A 25,861-nucleotide genomic window follows, 5' to 3' on the forward strand; every position below is an offset into this window, starting at 1 on the left:
CAAGACAGGAGCCCCTAGTGCCTTCCTACCGCAGAAGGGGTGCTCTGCACATGTTCTTGGGTCTCCCTTATTCCGCATTTGCACTCGCGCTCGGGTGTCCGGCCTTTTCTAGTGGGTCAGCCCTAATTTATATAGAAAGCGAGTACAAGGCGAGGCTCCCTGCACATCGAGGGACACATCGAGGTTGTATTTATCGTGCGACCTGAAACACGGCTAGGAAAACCCCGCTGCTGCGTTCCGTGGGGATTCCTGCCGCGTCGCGCTCTGGGACAAGCCCTTTCCCCCTCCGACCCTCCTCCTAGCCGGCCTTCCGACGGCCCCGCCACACCGCCCGCCCTGCAGCGCTCCTGGGCCCGAAGCCGACCCGGAAGGCAGCTGCGGGACGTCACGGCCCGCTCTCGAAGGGACTCCGTCGGGGCCGCGCTCCCCCGGAGATACGAAATAGGTAGAGGGGACCATTTTGCTGCCGGGATGGGTCACTCCCTGGATCCAATTGAGAAACCATGTTTGAATCTTCCTCCCTCAAGTGAGAGCAGCACGTAGAAAACGGGCAGCCCGGACCGCGAAGTGCAAGCGCCCCCCCTCCCCGCAAAAGAAACACACGCACAAAACGCCTCAGGCACGTGCAGGTTTTTATTTTGCGAGAAATACGTTCATTTTACTGCGCCGGCCATCGCTGCAGCAGAGCGGAGAGTCCTCTGTGCGGAAGAGAGCCGCTTGCAACATGCTTGCAGGGTAACCTCGCGCGGATATTGCGGGTTGGGGTCAGGCCCCATAATAATAATAATAAATTTCATTTATATCCCGCCCTCCCCAGCCGAAGTCGGGCTCAGGGCGGCTAACAACAATAAAATAATACATTATAAAATCATTTCATTATAAAATTAATTCAAATCATGAAGAGCAGCAGGCACCAGGGTCGCAGCGACCCTCAAAACCCCATTGACTTCTCTGGCCAGCTTCCTGTTTCTACCCGGAAGTGCACCGGATGTGACACTCTATCCTTTTTGGGTAGCTCTGCGTTCGCTCCCCGTTGTTTGCATCACGTGCTCACAACGACGCGGCCTCTTGGCATCCCAGCCAATCAGGAGGCGCGCCGACCTCGTCCTCTGCCCCGATTGGCCGGAGCGGTCACAAGAGCGGAGCGAGTTCGTTCCTCCGGTCTCGCCCGCCTCTTCTTTCTCGGGCAGCCGCGATGGAGGCGGAGGAAGGACCGCGGCATCTCAGGTGAGGACGCGGAGGGGGCCTCCGGCTGCGCCTGCACATGCGCGCGGGGGACCCGTCTTGGGAAACCCCCGCTTTGGCCCACGTGCCCCCGGCGGAGTCAAGGGAGTCCCTGGGCATGTGCAGAGTGCGCCCCAGCCTTCCTGCCCCAAGGGGCGCCCCCACTCCCGCTGCTCCATCGAGGCTCTTCCGCCCCCTTGGGGTTTCCCGCGAGGAGGCAGCAACCCCTCCCGAAGGATTTCGGGGCCCCGTGACCGGCCTCCGCCCGCGGACAGGCGCTCCTTCTTACAGCAAAGCCCCCGAATGCGGCGCCGCGGCTCCGGAGCGGGAGTTATGCTAATCGCCGCGGGAAGCGCGAAAGCCGATTTCGGCTTGCAAAGCGCCGGCTGGGATTTGAGTCCTTCGTGGGCCGCTTATTCAGCAGGTGCTGCGCCTGCTGCCAAAGGGGCTCTCCTGCCCGCACTTGCCACATCCTCCGGGGGCGGTGATCAGGTGCGCCCGCGGAAAGGCAGGCAGGCGGCCGGGAACACGCCCAGGATCGGGGGCTGCCGGGCTGCCTGCCGGTGGCGCTTCTCCCTCCTCCCGCGGGACGGGGGTCTGGCGCTTAAGTCCCAGCCAGGTCTTCATAACCGCGGCCCTGCGCGGCTCATCCGCTTTCTGCCTTTGCAGCTCCTGTATTTACGGGGAACCTCCAGTAGATGTTGGGCTCTAGTTCCCAGCAAGCAGCGGAGACAGTGCTCAGGGGTGATGGGAGCTGTAGTCTGGCAGCCTTTGGAAGGCCACCTGTCTGGGCTACATCCTGTGCCTTGTGGAGGGCTGACTTGGGTGGGGAAACAGACCAAATATGTTTTCCCTTCCCCACACTACTCTGACCACAAGCTAAGCTCCAACAGCCACCTCTGAACCCCCAAACCCCTTCCTAGCCAGAAGCTGTGTTAATAAAAGCCTCCTGAGAGGGTCACTTGTCAGATTTGGTCCCTGGCTTGGCAATCCCTCCATGTGGGGCACGTGCCTCAAAACAGGTGATTATACCTCCATGACACAGTGGCAGAAACATGTGATTGGCCTCAGTTAACAATAGCTTTTCATAAATCTCCAGGCTCCAGTAGCATTAAATCTTGGCGCGTGGCATGGGTTTGGGGGGTGCACCTTGAGGGCTTGCAAGGAGGGGAAGAGGATGTCTCTTCCTGCCTCAGAGTTGCCTTCTGGTGTGGTTGACGGCTTCCTTGCTTAGCTTGTGCCAGAAGCAAGGCTTAATTCTGCCTACATTGACCCTTCTCTGGCTGGGGGGCGCCTTGGGTGGGGAGTGGGGCATGCCCCTCTCCTTCTGGCCCCATGGCATCTTTGCAGCCTGAAGAGCCGCTTCAGGACTTGCTCTCCGTCTCCTTGCTGGACCTGGAGGGCACCCCCTCTGCCTTGCGCAGCCGCTCGGCCAGTGTGAGCAGCACGGGCTCCAGCGGGCGGCTGCAGCTGCGGCAGCGAGTGGCACAGCTCATGGCTTGCGTGGAGGACGTCAGCTCCGATGACGAGATCCATGAGGAAGTCTCACGCACCATTGACGAGGCTTTTCTGATCTGTGGGAAGATGCAGAAGCAGAAGCGTCTAGGGATCAGGTGCCCTTCCCAGGCAGACAGGCTCTCTCCAGCGGGGCTTTGGTGTTTTTAGGGCAGGATTACAGATAATAAGGCACGAGGAGGGGAGAGATAAATGGGGTGGCGAGGGAGCCTGTCCCCACCTGTTTGTACTTCAGCTGCACTGCCTTTTGTCTGTCTCTGAAGGTTGCACTTGGTGACCTGGAACGTGGGCACAGCTTCTCCCCCTCCTGATGTCACCTCTTTGCTGCAGCTCAACTTGCAAGACCAGGAAATGGACATGTATGTCATTGGGTAGGTATTTTGGGAACTAGAGCTGGGGCTCTTCTTGGGGATATCATCCTGGTCATGCCATCTGCAGAAGCGAGGGGGCGGCCTTCAAGAGCATGGTGCTTCTTGAGATCTTTTGCAGAAGGTCTCTGCAGGTCTCTGGACATAGGGGGAATGTGGCACAGGTGAGAGATCTCATTCAAGAAAAGGGGCGGCCATTCAGGATTGTGTGGACTTCAAGAAAGAACGCTCTTGGTGTGTGTGATTTCACTGAGTAGTGCTGAGTAGTCAGTACTCAGTGTGCTAAGATGGTATCCAGAATTCTGCCACTGTGTAGTGATGCACCCTCCCTTCCTCTGCTTTCATGTGGATGCAGGCGATGGGTTAAAAGATTAACAAACATTTTATTGGACAGCAGAGGGACAGCAGCCGCTCCTGCTCTTAGTGGTTCCCAATAGGTCTGGGTACTTTTTGTCAAAATGAGATGTAAGATTACCTGGGTTAACCCTGGACTGTTCAGTTTACAGGAGGTGAACTCCAAGATTGTGAATTTCCTATCCGACATGGCCTTTGATGATCCTTGGAGTATTTTCTTCATGAATGTTCTTTCTCCTCTGCGCTATGTCAAGGTAATCATGTTGATTTGTCTATCGGTGGTCTCTGGCTTACATTCTCCTGATGAATATTCTCTCGTGTGAGGTGTCCTGTCATTTGGCCGTGGCCCTGCCTCCTTCCTGACCAGCAGACAGTCATAGATCTGCTGCAAGTGTTCCAGATTTTGCATTCAGCATAGGGAGGCCACACTGGGGAGGCATTCTCAGTGACTGCCCGCTCCTCCCAGGGACTCGCCAAAGCAGAAACCATTCAAGGCTGGCTTTTGGAATTAAGTGTTCTAGAATTGTCTCCGATGCAAGAAGTAATGTAGTCACAGTGGCTCTGTGCTCCCTCCACTGGTCTGGAGGCAACAAGTGCCTCTGAATACGGTGAATTACAAGCGTGGAGAGTATTTCTGCTGTTTTCAGGTCCTGCTTATGGGGAGCAGGTTGGCCACTATGGGAAGCAGGGCAGGGGGCTAGAGGACCCCTTTGGCCCGATCCAGTTGCTGAAGGACCTTCTTATGTTCTTTTGATTTCAAGAATGGTCTAGTCTGGTTTGATTCCAAAAGGCCTACCAACCACCTGGAATTGCAGTGGCTGCGCATTAAATTAAATAAGACAAGGCTACAGTTTTGATATTTCCTGTGCTTGGTCCTCAGACACTACTCCACGGCCAGAGTTCTGTTGAGCATTGCACTGGCTTTGGTCAGATGCTCCCCAGTGCCTTTATCAGGGCTGGGCAGGAAGAGATTCTTGATACTGCCTGTCTTCCATTTATCTCAAATTCCATCACGAATGGAGGAAGCAGAAGCTTTCCTTGGCCCTCAGAGGAGATGCAGTCGCCTTTCTTTAGCCAACTGAGCAGTGTTTGGACTCCCTTCCCAGGCCTGGGGTTTCCTGGGGCACCCTAACCTTTTCTGGGGGGTCGCTAGTGTTTGTTTTTAAAAATTCTCTTCTGCTCGCAGGTATCTTCCATGCGCATGCAGGGTCTCCTCCTGCTGGTCTTTGCAAAGCAGCCTCACGTCCCCTTCATACGGGACATTCAGAGCCAGTTCACTCGCACGGGTCTCTACGGATATTGGGTAAGCAGCTCACCGTGTTTTCCAGACCTTTTAATGGCTTTTTCAAAGTGCAACTTAGTCTTGGCTTCTGCATGTTGTCAGCGGTGGCTTCAGTGAGGAATAAAAGAACGTATAGAATTTTACTCCTTTTAGTAAAGTTTTGAAACATTTTGTCTGAAGTTATAAACTTGTCAAGGGCTACAGAGAATAATCTGTGTGATGATGCAGGATTGGACCACATCAGAGCAAAAAGTGCTGCCATCCCTGGTGCTAGCAAATTTGCTCCTCACTTCTGTACCCAAAGTACAGTCTGATTCCTGGCTACCTATTTAACACTCATGGTGGCTTACTTCTCTGTTGTCTTGAGGATTCCAGTCCCTTTCTTGTCTTCAAACAAGTTTGGGATTGACCAGGGCTTTTTTTAGCTGAAACTCACCAGAACTCAGTTCCGACACATCTCAGGTGGGCGCCGTTGCCATTATAAGAGAACAAAGGAGGTATTCCTGAGAAGTTCCAACACCTCTTTTTCTAGAAAAATAGCACTGTTTGATATTTATGAATGGTAGGTGTTGCTTCTGAAATGTACCGTATTTTGCGCCCCATAGGACGCTCCGGCCCATAGGACGCACCTAGTTTTTTGGGGGGGAAATAAAGGGGAAAAAAATTATTTCCCCCCCAGGTGCGGGGCTGGAAGAACCAGGTCGGGGAACAGTGGGAAGGCACGCTCTGCCTCCCCGCTGTCCCCCGAGCTTGTGGGGCTGGCGATGGGGAGAAGTGCGCTGATCCCGGGACTGCAGGCAGCTCTGTGCGGCCATCCGGAGTGGGGCGGGACTTCGCTCCCGGTGGCCGCACAGAGCTGCGCTGATCCCAGGACTGCAGGCAGCTCTTCGCAACCCTCGGAGCCGGTCTCCCGAGGGTTGCGCAGAGCTTCCTGAAGCCCGGAGAGCGAGAGGGGTCGGTGCGCAGCGACCCCTCTCGCTCTCCAGGCTTCAGCGAAAACCTGCATTCGCCCCATAGGATGCAGGCACATTTCCCCTTCATTTTTTGAGGGGGAAAAGTGCGTCCTATAGGGCAAAAAATACGGTACCTGGAAATGGAAACAAGTTCAATGGAAACAAGTCCCAAAACCGCCTCAAGCGCTGTTGTTGTGTGATCTGGGGGACCTGATCCGTCCGTGCCTTGCCTTCTTATGTCTTGTAGGGAAACAAGGGGGGTGTCACTACTCGCATGTCTGTCTATGGACATACCATCTGTTTCCTGAACTGCCACTTGCCAGCCCACATGGAGAATGCAGGACAGCGGCTGGATGACTTTGAGCGCATCTTGGAGATGCAGCAGTTTGAAGGCGAAAAGATTCCCAACGTCCTGGATCACGAGTGAGTGGCAACTGAATCTGGTCGAGGCTGCCCTGCTGGCTTGCTTCTAGGAAAAGAGGATCCAGCTGGATTGGCCTCTGCTACATATGTCATTGTCCATTTAGTTTAGGGAGCCTCTCTGATAGCTTTGAACCCAAAGTGAGAGCCTCCGGAAGAGGGTTATTTCATGAAGGCGGTGGTGGCGATTAATTTGTTGCTGTTTCCACAAAAGCAACTCAAAGTGGTTTACAAAAATGAACATTAAAAACAATCTAAACTGCTCATCAATAGAATGTGGATTCAATTCAACTTATCCTAATAAAAAGGTGAGCAGAAGGCCACATACTTGACGCTCCAAATTCCCAGGTAAATAACATTTTTTTTGCCCAACTCCTAAAAAGAGATAGCGGTTGTGGAATTTTGTAGTTTAGGGTTTATTCAGAGCTCCACAGAAGTCCGTTCAAGGGAACAAAATTCCTGGAAGAAGAGGAGGTCCTCAAGCAGAACAGCCCTTGGTCTCACTCCCAAGCTTGGAAGTCTTCCCTTTTGCTCTGAAGCACCTGGTTCTGCGAAGGGAGGGAGGTAAGGGACCAGAGAGGGAGGGCCATTTTGAGCATTGTTCTGGCAGCTCTTTTGGGAGCCACTGTAAGTAGTGAGCCTGACTCTGCCCCCCCCCTCCGCACCTTGTCACTTTCAAGACTAAGTGATGCTTCCTAATGGGAAAAAACCATGCAGTTCAAAGCAAGCAAGAGGACAGATAACTTTGCACAGTGGTGAAAGATAATTGAGAACTACAGAGTAAATGTGCTCCTGAGATGACATGTGCGGATGAATCTGCTATGTCTGACGTCTGCCTTGCAGCTTTCTCCTGTTTTTTCTTAGTTATTTCTCGTTTCTTCTCTGTGAAGCGTTCTCTTCTGGTTTGGTGACTTGAACTTCCGGATTGAAGATTACGGCCTGCATTTCATTCGAGAATCAATCAATAACAGCCGATTCAGCCTTTTGTGGGAAAAGGACCAGGTACTACCTCCAAGTTCTGTTCTCTTCATCCCTGTGCAGGTGCCACCACCATGATCTTCTGCTTTCCTCTCTCTTCTGGCTTCCCCTGATGGAAGACCCTACAATTTCTCCTGCTGATTCCACCCACCCATGACTCACCCCCCAAATGTCACTTGGCAACAAATCTGTGAATATTTACATTTTGTTCCCATACTTTTTTGCCTTATTCATGGTCCATATCTATTTCACAATTGGCTCTAAATTTCCTCCTGGGAAGTTGTGAAACTTGCCTGTCCCATTCCATATCAATTTCTGTGGAGTAAAATGACCTTCATGTGGATCTCCTTTCCGGAAGGAAGGAAGGAAGGAAAGAAAGGCCTCGAAGAGGAGGCTGCAGAACTTCTTATATGTAGGATTCTTTTAGTTGGGCCTGGTTGCTGCTTTGCGTTTCTGTTATTCCTTTCTTTTTATTTTTGCAGCTTAACATAGCTAAGAAGAAGGAACCCATTCTTCAAGAATTCATGGAGGGGCCCCTGAAGTTCAAACCCACCTACAAGTTTGACCTGTACTCCAATGACTATGACACCAGGTAAATGCTGGTGTCACACATCTTGGATGTATGACCAGGCTGGTGAAGGTGAATAAGCAGAAGAAAGCGGGAGGCAGTTTGGGGAAGGAGAGAGCTTCATCAGTGTCTTGGCCCAAGTCCTCCAAAAGAGCTCCAGTGGAATTGGTGTTTGGGATTTTTGCACTAATGTCTGTTTCTATTTCAGGGGGCAGAAGACGCTCTTTTGGTTTAAGTAAGGAGATTTTGATGCCCTCCTTTCCAAATCTTCAGCATTTTAGACTATTAGGCTATTAGCATTTCAAACTGTTGCTGCTCTATTCTCTCCAGCTGCTGGAGGCTTGATCCTAACCTGCTAATTGGCGTGATGGACCTGAAATAAAAAAGAGCCTCTTGCATCTGGGTGCAACGGAGAGTTTCCCCCACAGTGATCAGTGGGGATGAAGGAAGCAGCTGTTCTCCAGCATGATAGCCCTTGCGAATTCAGTTTTGTTGGCTCACTAGGTTTGCTTTCTCGCCTGCCTGCTGGGGCTCCTCAGAAGTCAGGATAGGAAGTGCTTCTGCTGCACTTGCTTCCACAAGGCACAAAAGGGCTCTGTTGGCTGCTATTTAGTCAGCTCAGCAGCTTAAAACGGGGTTTGTAGGTTGCTCAGCTGCCCCTTGGGTAGCTTAATCCCTTCAAAGAGACCCCGGTGGGAAATGGAGTGAACAGGTCAGAGCTTAAGCTACTGGTAACTCCAGTGGCAATAAGAGTTTAGTGCTGCCGAGCAAACTTGTCTTCTTCCCACATCTTTCTATCGTAGAATTATAGAGTTGGGAGGGATCTGAAGGGCCATCTAGCCCACCCCCTTGCAGTGCAGGAATCCTTTGCCCAAAGTGGGGCTCAAATCCATGACCCTGAGATTAAAAGCCTCATGCTCTGAGTCCTCTGAGAATGACCAGGCAGCCCAGGCTGTATTTGTCTCCTGGGGTTATCACCATTTCACTCAGGGCCAGAAATGCAGGTGGCACAAACTTCAATGTGGGCAAACCTCTCCTGAGCACTTGATGGTCTCATGACTTACCACGTGGGCCACTGTAAATGTAGCTGATGCAACCTGGCTAACACTTGGTTGCTGCTAGTTCGTGTTGTTTTCTGATACGAAGTTGATTAACCTCCCTTCTTCTTCGTCTGCCTTTCTTTTAGATCTGCTAACGTCCAGATAGACATTGTTTGATTGAGCTATAAAATGAAGGCGGTGGGGGGCAGTGTATGAACTGGTTTGCTTTGTCCCCATAATGCCTCTGCTGCTGCCACCATGGATAGCAGCTTTGCTTCGTTGGTGTGTCCTCACTGCCTCCCCTTTTGCAGTGGGAAGAAGCGGAAGCCTGCGTGGACGGACCGGATCCTCTGGAGGGTGAAGCACCTTTTGCAGTTGGCCTCAGAGGCAGGAGAGATGCCAGAAGAGGAGGCCATTTCTGTGTCGCTGCACAGCTACATCAGCCACATGAGTTACGGCATCAGCGACCACAAACCTGTCACCGGGACCTTTGTACTTGAGGTAATGTTCTCCTCTCCCTGAGTGCAGAATTGGCTCTTGGAAAAGGAAACCTGGCCACGACTCCGGTCCCTTCCATCAGAGAAATGGCTGGGCAGATGAAGCCCAGCTACAGAAGTCCTGGGAAGGCTTTGCAAGCTTTCCAGCTCCCCAAGGTGTATTTTCTGATGGACGCTTTGCAGTCCTGCTCTGTGTCTCAAAGACAGATCACGAACCATCTTATGGTTGGTGGAGAGAGAGCCCTTGCACCCTAAGTAGATAAACAGGATTGACTCTGCCTTTGATTTCCAGGCCCGTTTAAACTCCTCTCTTGTGTAGGTGCTTGCAAACTGTAACTGCGTCAGCCTACTGATTTGGGAAGGTCTCCTGTGAAGCTGCCGCACCCCCCAAATTTTTTTTGAGGGTCACTCTACAACCTTTTTAGGATAGCTTAAGTGGCAGCACGGGATGCGGGTGGCGCTGTGGGTTAAACCACAGAGCCTAGGACTTGCAATCAGAAGGTCGCCGGTTTGAAACCCCACGACGGGGTGAGCTCCCGTTGCTCGGTCCCTGCTCCTGCCAACCTAGCAGTTCGAAAGCAAGTCAAAGTGCAAGTAGATAAATAGGTACCGCTCCTGTGGGAAGGTAAACGGCGCTTCTGTGCACTGCTCTGGTTCGCCAGAAGCCGCTTAGTCCTGCTGGCCACATGACCTGGAAGCTGTATGCCGGCTTCCTTGGCCAATAAAGTGAGATGAGCGCTGCAACCCCAGAGTCGGCCACGACTGGACCTAATGGTCAGGGGTCCCTTTACCTTTAAGTGGCAGCACTTGAGGATTATTAACGTTTTCAGAGTTGGGCGCATGAAGAGTGGCTTTTGACTGCTGTTGAATGGGTGGCTATGGGATTCAACTTCTTTCCTTTCTTCCAGATGAAGCCTCTGCTTCCTGTCCCACTGGTCAGGCTGCATCCTGTGGGCAACTGGAATGCTGAGCAAGATGCCACTGTCCGCTACTCCACAGCTCCTGAATTCCCAAGCAGTGCCTGGGATTGGATTGGTCTCTACAAGGTGACATTGCCACAGATGTGTACTGAGGGGGGAAGGATAGTAGCTCAACAACAGAGACATGAAGAAGAGTCCTCAGTTGAATTCCTGGCCTCTTGAACTGGGAAAGACCCCTGCCTGAAACCCTGGAGAGATGTTGCAGTGTAGACCAGGCACCCCCAACCTTCGGCCCTCCAGATGTTTTGGACTACAATTCCCATCATCCCTGACCACTGGTCCTGTTAGCTAGGGATCATGGGAGTTGTAGGCCAAAACATCTGGAGGGCCGAAGGTTGGGGGTGCCTGTTGTAGGCAGCACAGAGCCAACATACCAATGGCCTGGCTTCCATTTCCTCTGCTCCTTTGAGGGTGAGGTGTGCTGTGGTCATGAGAAAAACTGTGGCATTTTCTCCTTGTGAAGGAGAGGTTCTCCTGGTTCCTCCTGACAGTGTCAGAGATTTCCTCCTGCCCAGAGTGCCCACAGTTCCAAGAGGATTTTTGGCATCCTGCAGCCAAGGATGACTAAAAGGAGGCAGTGGTGGGTTGTGTGAAGCCGAGGTATCAGGGTGGGAGGGCGCTGAGTGACCTGAGCAAAGGGTCTGGTTCCCTTGGGGGAAAGAACAGGCTGCAGACCCCGGCCCAGAAACAAAGGCAAGGCTCAGAGACAAGAGGAGGCTCGTGAGTGGCAGACCTCCTTGCGCCTGAAAATTCTCATTTTGATGGAAGCTGTCAAAAGCCAGGAGACGGATGAGAGACTTGGTCTTTGGTATGGGAATCTTTTGGATTATTCAGGCCAGTTCTTCTGTCCTTGTCTAAGCCTCTAAATACCACATGTGTTGCCATAATTTCCTTAGAGAAAAGGTTACAAACTTTGTGATAAATCATTGTGTGGCCTTGGCTTAATCTTGCTTTTGTTGTCATATTTCCTCATTTCTAAAACCTTGTATCACTCTCAGCAATACTGAAGTGTGAAACAGTTCAGAGTTTGCAGCCCATTTCCTTAGCTAACCAGAGCAAATAGCTCTCACATATTAGACAGGTCTTCACTCCCCTGACAACCAAGTTGTGCTCAAGGCAGCTCTTTCCCCTTGCAGGTGACCTTCAAGCATGCAAATGACTATGTGATGTACGCCTGGGTGCAAGACAACGAGATTTCCTCTGAGGAGGATGCCAAGCAGGTGAGGGGGAAGTAGCCTGAGGTTATCACTGCTGGCTGCTTCGTTCCCGATGTTTTGCTGAATGCTGACTGCCTTTGCTTTATTTTCCCCAGGTCTATCTCAGTGCTGAGGAGCTTCCAGCGACGGGAGGAGAGTTTCTCCTGGGTTATTACAGCAACACAATGCAATCCCTGGTTGGCATCAGTCAGCCCTTTCAGGTATGGGACTGATGGGCTGACTCAATACAAGCCAGCTTCCTAGGTTCCTAGAACCCCCAGGGAGCTCTTCCCTATGTTCCTGGAATCACCTGGGGAAATGGTTCTCCTCTTTGGATTACCTAGGCTACCTCACAGGATTGTTGTGAGGACAAAATAGAGAGCGGAAGAGAACCATATATGCCGCCCTGAGGTCCTTAAAGGAAAGGTGGGAGAGAACTGTAATAAATAATAAGAAACAAAAACAAAGACTGATCTCTCCTTTCAGATCCAACCAAGGAGAATGTTAGCAGAGAAGGACCTGGCCTGGGACGGAGTCAGCAAGATGCAGGAGCAGCTCTGTGATGAGAAACCACCGTGTGACTTTTGAACTGTGCCACGTGCCCCTGCAGCGGGGTCTGCGAGGAGGGAACCTCCTTCCTCTGCCTTAGAAACAGGCCTCTCTCTGAAGAAGGCTAGAAACACAGATGGGCATGTGAGTTTGAGCAGCCCAGAGCATCATTTCCTAGGAAATAAATAGTTCTATTGCTGTCCCAGGAAGCTGGAACAAGGCTGTGCCTACCTTCAGCAACTAAAGAACCTTGACTAATTGTAGCTTTCCCAAGAGGACCCACCTTCCAGTGGCCTAGCGCAGGGCAGGGGGCACTTATTCCTGAGGCCTGCTGCTGCTTCCTTTTCCTAGGGGTTATTTTAGGGCCCAGGCAATACACTGCAATATTAAGTAGTCGATGGTTGGTCCTGTTTTTTTAAAAACCAGCATTCCAGGATTCAGCTCCCTATTTTTATGAAATGCACTTAGAATTTACTTGGGAGCTGAAATACACTTTCTATCGTAAACGAAGAGAGTATGCCGTCAGTTGTGACATTTTGGTTGGTTGGAAATGAGCAGTCTTGACAGAGCAGTGAAGAGGGAGGGACTTGAGCAGCTCATGGCTTCTGTTATCTTTACTTCCAGCTGCCCCACTTCCTGTGGTAGTTTTAATCTCCAAGAGCTCAGTGCTTGAAATTCTGGAGGTAAATCTACATCCATCCAACCAACCAGCTGACATTTGCTTGGAATGTGGGAGTTCTTGATGGCCTGTCGCATAAAAAGCCCCCGGCCATGCTGGTGATTTCACCTGGGGTTATTTTGAGCTGTACAACAAGGGAAGCCAATGTGGTGCCGTCCAGATGATGTTGGCCCCCCAACTCCTATCAGCCACAGCCAGCATGGCCAAAGGTCAGGAAAGAACAGGGGCAGGTGTTATCTCCCCCTTCCCCTTCTGGAGCAAGCTCCGCAGCAACACAGCCTTGCTGGCACCTTCCTGGGGCCAGTCCTCACCTGGATGCGGATTTCCTGCACCTTTGCACAATTTCTGTGGACCTGGCCTGTCTCCTTCAGCCCATGTTTCTGCAGTGTGTGGCTCCACTCGGCACTCAAGGCCCCTGCCAGGATGGGCTCCTGCGCTGCACTCTCTGCAGCCCCCAAGCTCATAAAGCAAAGCCGGCTAGTTCTTCTCTGTATGCAAGTGATGTGGAGGCTGCTGTTGGCAACATGTTGTGTGTGGATATGACTTGGCCGCTGCAGGGATTCCCTTTGCTGCTCATGCCTTTGCACTCACAAGGGAGGGAGAGAAATATGGATGCCCCTGCCCTCTGGGCACTTCTCAGCTGCTCCTGTGACTCAAAGGTTTTCCGTGGAGAAAAGGTACCAAACTGCCAAGAGAACAGGAGAAACCTGGGCTGAAATAATTAGTGGTGGGTGTTATCATGGTGGGCAGCCTTTGAGCTCTGAGATAAGGCAGATGCACCCACCAAAATCCTTATGTACAAGCACTTTCACTTTGTCTTGTCTGAATTACTCCTGTTGCATCTGGACTAGTTTCCATTTCTCCCAATGCAGTTTCTGTTTCCGAGAAGGTGGCCATCTCGCTCCCTTCTAGACTCAGACCAAGTGTAAGTATGGGAGGTTTTTGAATGGGGCAAATTTCCCCGTGCCTGTTAGCAGGTGAGCTTCAGTCACTGCCTAATGGATTTAAAGTTAAATTGTGGCAGATGGACAGCAGGATTCTTATGTGAATTGGCCCACAAGAAGGGTGCCCTGCCTGGCAAAGCCTGACTCTTCGCTTGAGCCTCGCATTCTACCTGGGGCAGGAACTTCCTTGGGAGCCAGCGGTGGCAGGTGCTTTTCTGTATGTCACTTTGTTACATGCGTGAAGATATATTGAGAGCGGTTTTTTATTGTCTTTTCGGTAAACACCCTCAAGATACTGTCTGGGGTCATTGCTGTGACGGACATATTTTTTGTTTTAATCTTTCTGTTTGAGAGCTCTGTCGCAGCCTGGGAAAGGACTCTCTTCAGGAAGGGCCATAGCTCAGAGCAACTGCCTTGCATGCAGAAGGCTGCTGGTTCAATCGGCAGGTAGGGCTGGCAGAGTCTGAAACCCAGGCAGTGCAAACAGTACTAAGCTAGATGGACCAGTGGCATAAGGCAGCTTCCTCAGTGGAATTTCATTTTCTCCTCTTTTAAGCATCCTGGCCATCCACTTCCTTTGTTCTTTGCTGTGCGAATTTAAGAGAAGCATCGTATTTGTGTCATTGTATCATGACATCATTTTTATGTGTGAGAGAGATTCACCCCGAAAATTGTTTGGCAGTCAGGTGTGCTCTGTCAACACAGAACAAGATGTGGCAAAGCAGGTGTTCCATCCTTTCACTGTGCCAAAGAGTCTTGTGGCCTAGGGGTCACACTTCTCCATACCAAACCGGTTCACAGTTAAATCTGCCATTAAATCTAGTCCTGGTGTTGACACCCAAGTGGTAGGAAACACTTTTCATCAGCTTTGATTGGTTTACCAGTGTGCATCTCCTCTTGAGTAATTACTTGGCCACATCTGCAGTTGATAACATCCAAGAACTGTGGGGGACTGACTAGGAAAAATGTCCAAGCTACTGAATATGTCTCGGCAATACTTACAAGACTGCCACTGGGTTGCTGTTGGTTTCTGGGTGCAGTTCAAGGTGCTTCTCCTACTGTTTTTTAAAGCCTAATTCCTTAAAGGGTACCTGAAGGAGCTCTGCTTCCTCCCATATGAACCTGCTGGTTCCTGGAGACCACTGTCTTAAGGTCCAGCTCCTGGCACCTCACTGTCACGGGTCAGGCAGGTGGTGATTTGGGACAGGGTGTTTTCTGTGCTGGTGCCTTGCTTTTGTGATACACTTTCAATTGCATCAACTTTTTTTTTTTTTAATCATGTTTTAGGTACCAAGTAACAACTGTATTTCCCCCAACCCCTCATCTGTTATTTGCTGTATTTTGCTGCTGCTGCTGCTATTTGTCTTCACTGCTTAGTTTGTATTGTGCTTCTATACTATTTTATTTTAGATGGTAACTTGTCTTGCAGCCCTTGAGGTGAATCACAAATGGTTTAAAGAAGAAATATAAAAATAAATGTTAACTCTGATAGTTACTCTGCCTCCCAGTTGTTGCTGTTGTCTCTGAGCCACAAGGGGGCACTGCAGAGGGCGCAGATTCTGCTGAAACGGTTCCAGCTGTTTCTCGGGCGTGGTCTCTCCTCTGGAAGCTCTTCTGAGTGATGGCAGTGCAGAAGTCTTCACCATTAGTAGGGTGCGCCTGCCTTTAAGTGAGGCATGTGTGTGTCCTGAACCCTGGTGCATCCCATTGCACAAGGGGGAAGGGGGTTGCTGGGGAGACGTGGAGATTGTTAGCGTGAAAAGAGATGGTCCTGCCCACTGCCATTGGCAGGGGACGCCTATCTGGGAAGATTCCCCCCACTCCCCGCTTCAAACTTGGGATGCAAAGTTTTTTCACAGCTCAAGAGAGTCTTCTGTTTTGGCTCCTATTGGCAGAGGGAGAACAGATCCTCCAGACCACAAAACAAGACCGGAATTGATCACTTGCTTCAGAAATGCCAGTTCAGAAATGTGCCAGGGAAAACTGCTGACACTTTTGAACTGAGTGGGTGGATCTGTCTTTAGTAAGCTAATCTCTCGGCAGAACAATGCTGCTACTACCACCGGCTGCAGTGGAAAGTCGTCTAATTAAATCTTCCCAGCTTGTGGCTTTTCCAAGCCTTTGTGGCAGAGTGCAACCTGGGGTGGGAGGAGGAAGAGGGCCTGTGCTGCTGATGGAAGCAGATAACCAGGCAGGGAGCGGCTGGCTCCACAGGGCAGGCGCAGGGAGCCTGAGAGGGAAGAGATGACTGAGCCAGAGGCGGAGGGGAGGGAGACTGGAAAGTATTTGAGGAGAGGCTTGAACATGGAAACAACTAGGCAACTTTTAAAAAATCTGCTAGGCATACAAGAAAACTGGGAGGAGTTCTCACATCCGTCCTTCCCCCTCCCAGCACTGTTGTTCACTGGTTAATGAACTGAAACAATCCTGTTCATGGTGTCCTCCAAAAGCAGTGCTACAATGATAGGAAAGATTTGCTTTGACACAGCCTTCTGTGACCTGGCACCCTCAGGATAGGATGGCCTGCAGCTCTCAGCACCAGGCATCTGGAGGGCACCAGCTGGCAAAGGTTGCGAAAACAATTTTGTGTTCTTTTGTGATCTAGTAAGATGCTGTGAACTCCTTGGCCTGGCTCAGCTCTCCCCCCACCCCCACCCCCCACTAGTAGCACTGCAGAAGCGCCAATGCAAAGCAAGGAGGAGGGAGAAGAAATCGCCACTGAGGTTCACAATGCAAAGAAGAAGGGTTTTGATGTGTGTGTTTAAAAAAGCCGAATCTGGGTTGCTACTGAAACGAAGTACACTTGAAACAAGCGGAAGCGTCAGGAGATAAAACTTCTGACAGGGTTGGCATTCTGGGACAGCTGCCAAGGCCCCAAAACCTAACCCAGTTCACTGCCCCAGAGATGCTGGAGCAGCAACCCCCATGGCCTGCCCTCTGTCTTGCGGCACCATCAGCCTCCCACCCCTTGAAGTGGCGGCCACTGATTCCCACCTCTTGCGCTGCTGAGGGGGGCGGGCAGGTAGGTGGTGGCAGAAGCTGCTGCTTGCTCCTGTCCCATTGCCTTTGGTTCGTCCACCTGACTGCATGGGGGAGCAGCAGGCAGCTTCTCCCTGGCACAATGGGGCTTGGGCCTAGCAGGTGGCAGCAGCTCCTTATTGCCCCCCCTCCACTCAACACACCCTCCAGATAAAGCTGCTTCCACACTGCTTCGCTTCCTCCTTCCTTGCCTGCAGAAATCTTCCTACAAAGCCCTGCCCTAGAAGCCAGTTATGGCTGCCTGCCAAGAAGACGGCTGGCCCCTGACCCGATTGATTGACAGACGACTACACATGCCCTGGAGGCAGCAAAGTGGGCCATCAGTGTTGAGAGCGATGAGACAGTATTTCTGCAAGTTCTCTTCCGCTCCCAATCCTCCTGGTTTCAGAGCCAGAGAAAGATTTTGCAGCGAGGGTGAGGGTTCCTCTGCTCTCCGCTTCCTGAACTGTCTGTGGGCAGCAGCACAGGTAAAGCCTGGCTGCTGGATGTTAGAGGCACGAAAGCAGTCTATGAGGTGTCTTGTGGGGTTTTTAATTCCCAGCATGGGCCCGGAAAGAAGCTAGAGGGTTGGGCAGGGGTGTGTGCGTGTGGGGGGGGGGGCAGGGGGAGTCTTTCCTCTTGGGACAGAGCAGAATGTTCTTTCAAGGATTTCTTCCCAAAGTGATTCTGATTTTCTCTCACCCAAGCTGCAGCTCCTCTGTAAACACCCAGCACTGACATCAATCTGCAACTTTTTTGCACAACTGCTGAAGGCCTAGGAGTCCTTTTTCTGGCACTGCATCAGACAGCCACAGACTCATAACTGTCTTTTGTTTAAGTCTTAGGTGCCAAGCTGTACTAGGGAAGTAACAAGAAGTCACGGACTGATTGTGTCCAAGGGTTTTCTTTTTTCCAGTTGCCATAGGCTTGCTTTCTGGCTTTGGACCAGCCATTTCTCCTCACTCTGATGAGAAGTAGCTGGTGTGGTTTGCTGGGAAGAGTTGGAGCAGGAGCAAGTAGGGAATGGGAGCCTGAGGGTGGGGGCACCAGCCACCATCAGGAATGACTTGCAATAGATTTTGCTAACTTAACTATCAGCTATTTAGTGAAATCCTCAGAACCAAAGACAGCCAAAATCATCATCATGTGGCAAGGGTGTGTGGGGGAATACACCCATTTTCAGCAAGGAGCAGCAGAAAAACTAGACTCCAAGGGAACTTTTGGGTGACCAGGAAAAGTAATGTGACTTAATTATGTTAGCAGAGTTGGGAGCAACCTTTCTGTTAAAGTGGGTCAAATTTGACAGTGCTGTGTTGGGAGGCTTTCACATGATTGTGGCTGTTCAAACTTTAGTTCGAAATCAGTCCCTGCTCTTTTTACTCCTCTTAGGCAAGGAGGTTGAGTCAACCGTCTTCCACCAATTCAAAATCTGCAGGCTCCTTCAAGCTTCTCCTTGTTAGTGGTAGACAGGCTGGGGTGCTGGAAACTCTGGCTCTACAATTAAGTCCTCGCATTCTGAGTGGTGGCTTCCGAAAGTGCGTAAAATGCTATGGCAAGGGGACCCCCAGTGTGTGCGTATGTGTGTCCCAAGCAATGGCATGAAAGAATGACAAATACCTGCTGAGGCCAGCATGCTGCAACTGCCAGTGTGGATGAGGAAGGCCAAGCTCTCTCTTGGGCAGGAAGAACTCCTGCCAGATGACCCTTCCCTGCCCCCCCATCTGTCAGATACTTGGCAGCTGCTGGCTCCATCAGTCTTCCATAGGCTGTTTCTCAAAGAAAACATTTGTCTGCTTTCAAGTTGCCTAAGTGAAATCACTTGAGGACAATTCAGCCAGAGGGAATGTTTCAGAAGTGAAACACTGCAGGTTTCTTCAGACAGCTTGCTCCCCCCTCTCCATCCCTTAAGGCAGGCAGGAGCCATCAAGGGTCACCCCCTCTCTTGGGGATAAATAGTGAATCTCTGCATTTACATAGCACAGCTTTATGTAAACAGGAAATGTTTCCAAGATATTTCGCATGTTTTCTGGACCCTAAAATATCCACTGATAAGAGCCATTGTTTCTTCCCCCACTGCTTCCTGCAAACTAAATTATGATTTCCTTGAGACAGCCCAGCCTTAGAGTCCCAGAACATTGTCTCCTGTCTTACCTGATTATCCTGGAACGTGGACCAAGCAAGGCAATTTCTCTGAAGGGCAGGAGACAAAGTTCACGGAGGCTGGCGGGACTCATCACAAAGAGGCAGTTACAGCCCTTGCGGGTGAATTTCCAGAGCACTCCCCATCAGGAAGCAGTTGCAGGGTAACACTGCAGCGTGGGAGGAAATCAGTAGTGTATGTCCACCAGATCATTCGTTCATTCTCTCTTCCTTCAAAACCTGAATGGGGACTGACCAGGCACCCCACCAAGAGGGGGAGGGAGGTTGCAGCATAGTTGTGACACCCTTGCATTCTCAACTGCACTGTCAACAATTGAAGTATATTTAGCTATTTCACTGGATGCCTAACTAACTCTGATTTCTGCAAACAAACCTCTGTATAGGTTTCCTACCTAAGTCCACCAAGTTCAAAACCTTTCCCTTTCTTCCTCCTCCTCACTGTCCCATTGCATTCGGGATTATGCCACTCTTTCTTACAGCCAGTGACACACCAGAGCCAAGGTGGCTCCATAAATAAATATAAGATTCATCAGAACTGTGAGACATCTTGGAAAACATGAAGTCTTTGAAAGGACACTGTTATTTTATACTAGAAGGTAACTTTTCTCTTTCAACACAAGTTTGATACCTGGGCGAGGGTGCCTCTTCCCACCCTGGTTTGGGTAGTGTACGTGACAGCTGAGCTTGATACCAGTCTATTTTTAAGAGAGGTGGGATTTCAATCTCTGATGAAGTTGATTAATCAGACCAATTAACCCTAACTCCACCTTGAACCCTTAGCAGGAGTGATTCTAGCACTAATATAAGCTCAATTTTATCAGCAAAGGCGGCAGATGGGTAACAAAAGCCAACAGTAACAGCTGAGAGTTTTTCTTTTTCATATACCATATTTACTCAGGTCTAAAGCACCATTGAATCTAATGCACACCTCAATTTTCAGAACCTTGAAATAAAAAACAGGGATTGCTGGCGAATGTAAATGTGCTGTCGAATCTAATGCACCTTGATTTTTGCAACATAATTTAGCCAAAAAACGTGAGCATTAGATTCAAGTAAATACAGTACATATGTATTTCTGGGCATGCTCATCACCCCTCAACATTTAAAGTTTCAGCAAATAAATTACTTAAAAGTACATTTTCCCAAACAAAAATAAACTAGTTTTATTTTTGGATTGCTTATCTCGGGGGAATATATTTGGACAGCTGTGTCCCAGCCTCCCTTTCTCCTCAGTGTGCTCTTTGGCTCCTTTCCACCTTCGTTTAGTTCCTGGTCCCCCCCTCCCCCATTTTACATCTATTTCTTAAAACCTGTTCTTATATTTTGTTTCAGCCTGGGTCTTAAGGCACATCCATTAAACCACTTCTGAAGGAAAAGAGAGATTCAAGTCTGCTCCATGTTTTTAGGAATAGGAGAAACTGTTGGCAAGTACTTCCCACCAAGGAATTTGCTTTGGAAATGGGAAACTTATTCTGGAAAAGACATAAGCAGACTCAGAAGCAGTGACACAGCCTGTTCTGGAAGGGGTAGTGTTCCTTCTTTTGAGCCTGGCTGGAGGCAGATGCTGGGCAGTAGCTGGGCTTTGGCTGCTGTGTCTGTCCTGGAGAAGGCAAATCTGGCCACTTTCATCACCCATGATGTCTTGGTCACATATTTCAACTACTGTAAAACTATCTTTGACAAGGGCTTTGCAGCTGGTGGAGACTTATAGGATTTCCTCTGTTCCTCTCTATCTGTTTATAGATATCAATATCCTTCCCCTCCAGCAGAAACATGGAGGGGGCCACATTATTATTTATTAAATTTGTATATTGCCCTTCATCCATAGACCTTGAGGCTGTTCACATGCAGGGAGGGTCTTTTTTGGCTGTGGTACCAGTGCAGACTCTGGTCCTCCTTCCTTTGGGCGCAGCCTCTCTTCTCCCTGGCCATTTCACAGACTGGTAAAGACTGTCATGCAGGTGTTCAGATCGGATTATCACTGCCATATATTTGCCTACTGCCAGTGGTGGCCTTTTTTTATATAGTATATGTGTTTGCAGCTCTTTTTATGCCGTTTCCACTGTTTTTTGTTAATAAAACAGCTTGCTGACTTCAGGAGCCTTTGGGTGAAAAGTTGCCCATATAATTTACCAAATTAGCACACAAACAAAGCTTTGCCCCTTAGGAAGAGGTCTGACAGAAAGAAAGACACACATGGCGCCGGCTGGGCAAGGGGGACCAGGAGGGCTAATGTACCCGGAGAGGAAAAGAGCCCTTCCGCTGCAGCTTCTCAGGGCAGAACAGCCAAGGTCACAAAGGTGGTGCCAAAAATTGCAGATGTCCATCCAGGTCTCTAGAGTCCCCTGGGTCTGAGAGAAGAAACATTGGAGTTAAAAGCAATAAGCAAAGACATAAATTAAAGGCTCTTGGAACAGCTGAAAGGACGTGGAAACAAGTGCTTGAACTGCATTGTTGCTTGAGCTCACACCTAGAGCTTGTACAAACACAGGCCTCCAGTTCTTCCGCTGCTGGGCCAAGAAGGCTGTTTATTGTGCTGCTGCTCCTTCAGAGAATGCCAGGACTGTTCGATGTCCGCCGGCTGCAGAGGGATGGTGAAAACCAGAGACCGAACCCTGGGAGGATGGAGCTGCGGACCAAGTTTATCCCCACCGGAGAAATGATTTGCCAGGTTGGTCAGGATTGAGGGGCTAAGCCTGTAAGCATGGCTCTTCTTGTGCTGCCTAAACCTGCTTTCCTTTTCTTGTTTTGGTAACTTGGCACAGACAAACACGAAGAGGGAGGCACGATTCAGGAAGGGTTCTATCAGTGCGAGGGAACTGCTGCATGGCTTGTGAAGAGAATGAGGACAATACCCAGTGACAACTTCAAGCTTTGAGAAAACTGGCCCTTGCAAGGCCAGAGGAAGGAGGAGACAACGGTGTCCATATTTCAGACCACTGGACTGATGCTATAGCAAGTTAAAAGCAAACACAGTGAAATCTGTCAAGGTGGTCAAGTAGCAGGGGCGGAGGCATAAAGGAAAAGGCTCCAAGAGCCGTGTAAAATTAGCTGGACTTCAGGCCATCTCTATGTTGGTGAATGATTGGATCTGGAATACCATACGGGTGAAGAGGAGGCATTTGTTGGTTTGGGCTTTACACATCTCTCCCAATATCTGCTCTGTTGCTTTAAATTAAGGTTGCCTGCAGGTTTCTAACTCTTTGTGCATGTGACATAGGCAGGATTCCAAATTCAAGAGGTCACAAAGGTTGGAGTGGACGTTTCTGGCTTTATTGGGACCTCCAAAAGCTAACAGCCTGCATTGCCAAAGGATGTTGGCTCTTAGCTTTATACAGTCCAGTTGAATGATTATTGCTCTGCCTGCAGTTGGTCTTCCCCAGTGTCTATTGTGGTGGACCATGGGCTGGGCTGTGGGGCACAAGTGGCTATACCCGATGTGGGAGCCACAGGGGAAAGCCTTCCTTGCCCTGTGCTCTCTGGCGACAAGATGTGGCTCTCAAGTTACCCTGGGACTCTTTCCCCACTCTCCAGGATGTTCCTAGTAACAAGGGCTAGGCCCTGTCATAACGGCAGGATTTCTCTCTCCCCCCCACCCCTTTGGCTCTGCTGTGGTTGTTTATCTCTGCCCTCTCAGACAGCTCCTGTGCCCATGTGGTACCAGCCAATGCGCCAATGTGAAATGGTTGTGGGGAAGAGGACTCAGAGGGCGGGTAACATTCTGGGCTGCCATAGCCTGCTGATGGAGCTTGTGGTGACGGCAGCAGGGTTGGCTTGCCAGTACTGTACAGTGGTACCTCGGGTTACATACGCTTCAGGTTACAGACTCTGCTAACCCAGAAATAGTACCTCGGGTTAAGTACTTTGCTTCAGGATGAGAACAGAAATTGTGCTCCGGCGGCACAGTGGCAGCAGGAGGCCCCATTAACTAAAGTGGTGCTTCAGGTTAAGAACAGTTTCATGTTAAGAACAGACCTCTGGAACGAATTAAGTACTTAACCCGAGGTACCACTGTAGTTCAATGGCAGCAGTTCCACTCATGAAAAGGCTGGAGGCGGCTGCTGGCAGGACACTTGTGGCAACATTGGAAGACTTAATCTGGGAGTAGCTGGGAGAGTGCAATGTAGATCAGCCTCCCCACCCCCACATGCTGGAGCCTGTGCATTCTTTTGAGCTCCTGGCTCCCTCTCCCTGCCCCCCCCCCTTCTCTTGCGTTCTCCTCTAGCACCAGGCCATCTTCTATTCTGCCTTCCTCCTCACCCCCCACCCTGGCTGCCTTTATGGATTGGTTAAATATGAGATTAACTGGGGTAAATGTTTTCAACATGCTTGCTTCCTCAGCCTCAGTGTTCTCCATCTATGAAACAGGCACGTTCCCTAGAATGCCTATCTTTCCTTTAGCTGATATGCTGCACTAATATGCTGCGCTGCACTGCTGTTTGTGTTATACATGTGATCTTGTGTGCGATGTGACCTGATGTGGCGGGGTTCAGAGTAATGGGGTCTACATGCACTCTTACTTCTTGCTTCATGTGGGACCTAGGTAACATATCTGTTTTGTGGGTTGGGGGGCTGGAATTCTCTGCAAGGCTTTGAAGCAGCACAGCTTTTTTGAGTACATTAGGTCCTAAAAATAACAGAAATGTGTAACTGTTGGTGACTTCAGGGGTGGGGGGAGAAATCCTTACCAGGTCAGCAACACAGAATTTACCTCTTAGCTGAAGTGCTGCCCATAGCTCTGACATGGACCCACAGACAGTCTTCTACTAGTCTGAATACGACACTCAAGATTCTTGGGGAATAAGAGCTGTGTAGTTTGAAGAGCCTGCCATTGTGAGCATAAATGCACTTAGAACTTTTAAATGTCCTGTCTCCAGATGCTTCAAAACAAGAAACTTGAAATGTTTTATTACTAAAATAACCCTCTACTGCTCTATTAGCCGCCAACAACTCACTTGGGAGCATCTGAAAACAGGCAAGACTCAAGGGAAGCCTGTCAGCTACCCTTATGTTGGAATCCTAAACTAGATTGTTAGTCCTTCCAGTGCAGTACTGTCCTTGCCCTCGCTATCCCCCATCTTTGTTAGAAATCTGCAGAGCTTCAGACAGAGTGAGCAAATAGGTGTTACAAGGTCTCCCTTACAGGCTAAGCTGCATCCGCCCCAGCACTGGGCACAACTCTCCAGACAGGTGTCTCTTACAGTTTTGTTACCTGAGACCTTTCATTGGAGAAGTCCGAGCCTTAACCCACAACCTTTTACAAACAAAGTGTGGACTTGCCAACTGCCAGAGACTGACATGTTGTAAACTGGTCAGATTTGCAAGCAGGGCTGGGCTCAAATGAACCACAAGGCAAAGGCAAAGACTGCTGGTGGCGGGGAACTGCAAAAGGCAATTTTTGCAAGGGAGTTCACCCTTCCACTTTGCCCCTAAGTATAGTGTATAGTAAAAGCTATGGTTTTCCCAGTAGTGATGTATGGAAGTGAGAGCTGGACCATAAAGAAGGCTGATCGCTGAAGAATTGATGCTTTTGAATTGTGGTGCTGGAGGAGACTCTTGAGAGTCCCATGGACTGCAAGAAGATCAAACCTCTCCATTCTGAAGGAAATCAGCCCTGAGTGCTCCCTGGAAGGACAGATCCTGAAGCTGAGGCTCCAAGACTTTGGCCCCCTCATGAGAAGAGAAGACTCTCTGGAGAAGACCCTGATGTTGGGAAAGATGGAGGGCACAAGGAGAAGGGGACGATGGAGGAAGAGATCGTGGGACAGTGTTCTGGAAGCTACCAGCATGAGTCTGACCAAACTGCGGGAAGCAGTGGAAGACAGGAGTGCCTGGCGTGCTCTGGTCCAGGGGGTCACAAAGAGGCGGACACGACTAAACAACAACAATAGTGTATGTGCTGTGCAACCGCAGCATATGGCTAAATTGGGGGTTCTGCATGGCAGAGGAGTCCTCTATTTTCTAGGGTTTGCTCTCCTTGCAGTGGGCACCTGGGAAGGGCTGCAGCGAACTGCAATTCTCTCCTTTTTTTTCATGTGAGCAGAGCAGATCCCAAGCTCTCTTCCTCCTCCAAGAGTTGACAAATGTTAGAACTTGTATTTAAAAGTCACCGCCAGCATTAAAGGCCTGGCCTTTCCGCCGCTTGCCGTGCCCCGGAGAGGCTCTCAGCGAAGAAGGACGAGGCTCCTCTGGAAAGAGCTGGCCGGCACGGACGGCGAGGAGGCCTTCGCCCGGCCTCGCTCAGCGCGGCCCACTCGGACGGGAAGCAGTGGCGGCTCTGAGGGCGGGTGTCAGGCCAGAGCGCCGCCGAGAGGCCCTCCAGCTCCACCACGGAGGGTCCCCCAGGGCCCCTCGAGCGCGACCCAGGCGGGGAAACGCCTCAGCTAGCGGGGCGGCGGAGGAAGTTCCCTCAGGGAAACCGAGACGCCGCGTCCTGAGGTGGCTTCTCGCGCGCGCGCGCCTTTCCCGCCCAAAGGGGCCCGCGGGGGCGGGGGAGGAGAGAGGGTCGCGCAGGCGCGGAGGGGCGTGGCCAGGCCGCTCTCCTGCCCTCCCGCCCCCCCCCCGGAGGGCCCGAGTCAGGCCGGCCCGCCAGCCCCGCCGCCGCGCAGGCGCACTCCGCCCTTGCCACGGCTCCGCCCGGCCCGTGACGGGAGCCCCAATTGCCGCCGCCGCCGCCGCCGATCCGACCGAGCGGCTGGAGCGAGTGTCGCCGACGGGGCAGGAGGAGGGCGCGGCGGAGCGGAGCGGGAGGGCCAGGCGGCGGCAGCAGCTCACTCAGCAAGGTAGGGCAGGAGGGAGCGGCGAGGCGGAGGACGGACCTCTGAGCATGGGCAGAGCGCTGGACTGGGTCTCCCCTGGGGGCGAAGGCAGCCCGGCGGAGCTGCGGGACCTTCGCGCGCGGCGGCGGCGGCGACCCCCGAGGGGCTGAGGGGGCGGGGCTCCTCTCCCCCCTCCGCAGCCCCGCCTCTCCGACCCTGAGGAGCTAGCTCTCCGCGTGCAGAGGAGGAGTCGCGTGTCCACGTGTCCCGTGTGAATGCGGCCCCTCCCCGGTGGGCTCCCCGCGGCGAGGCTGGGCCGGTGTCCCGGGGGGCGACGGGTCTCGCTTTCTCCCGAGGAGGCCCCTCCGCTCTGGCTCT

General features: G+C 51.1%; 2 protein-coding genes and 1 long non-coding RNA gene across 6 annotated transcripts in view; 2 read left to right on the plus strand and 1 right to left on the minus strand.

Moving 5' to 3' along the window:
• Positions 1-1,097: 1,097 nt before the first annotated feature.
• INPP5K (inositol polyphosphate-5-phosphatase K) lies at positions 1,098-15,042 on the plus strand. 2 transcript variants are annotated; one of them, XM_082201133.1, is made up of 13 exons: positions 1,098-1,227; positions 3,003-3,110; positions 3,607-3,715; positions 4,648-4,764; positions 5,944-6,119; positions 7,007-7,118; positions 7,577-7,686; positions 7,871-7,897; positions 9,014-9,203; positions 10,108-10,245; positions 11,316-11,399; positions 11,492-11,596; positions 11,862-15,042. In XM_082201133.1, exons 1-13 carry the CDS (start codon positions 1,196-1,198, stop codon positions 11,961-11,963), a joined length of 1,410 nt encoding a protein of 469 aa, XP_082057259.1. In that variant the 5' UTR covers positions 1,098-1,195; the 3' UTR covers positions 11,964-15,042. The 2 variants fall into 2 exon arrangements, with proteins under 2 accessions (XP_082057259.1, XP_082057258.1); XM_082201132.1 differs by lacking the exon at positions 7,871-7,897.
• Positions 15,043-20,824: 5,782 nt separating this feature from the next.
• Positions 20,825-24,847, minus strand: LOC309520329. 2 transcript variants are annotated; one of them, XR_014214201.1, is made up of 3 exons: positions 24,716-24,847; positions 23,437-23,550; positions 20,825-21,076 (listed from the first exon to the last, which is right to left on the minus strand). It is a non-coding gene; the product is annotated as an uncharacterized lncRNA (long non-coding RNA). The 2 variants fall into 2 exon arrangements; XR_014214202.1 differs by lacking the exon at positions 24,716-24,847 and having other exon boundaries at positions 23,437-24,645.
• The window catches only part of MYO1C (myosin IC), a 38,688-nt gene continuing 34,092 nt past the window's right edge, over positions 21,266-25,861 (plus strand). The window contains exon 1 of one of the 2 annotated variants that reach the window (XM_082201712.1): positions 21,266-21,396. In XM_082201712.1, coding sequence (XP_082057838.1) covers positions 21,280-21,396 — 117 coding nt within the window. In that variant the 5' untranslated portion in view covers positions 21,266-21,279. Of the gene's footprint in view, positions 21,397-25,352; positions 25,508-25,861 lie in introns of those variants that run through there. The other variant, XM_082201714.1, reaches the window with a different exon arrangement.

This window comes from Podarcis vaucheri (assembly GCF_965113315.1).
Source record: "Podarcis vaucheri genome assembly, chromosome: 15".
Lineage (NCBI taxonomy): Eukaryota > Metazoa > Chordata > Lepidosauria > Squamata > Lacertidae > Podarcis > Podarcis vaucheri.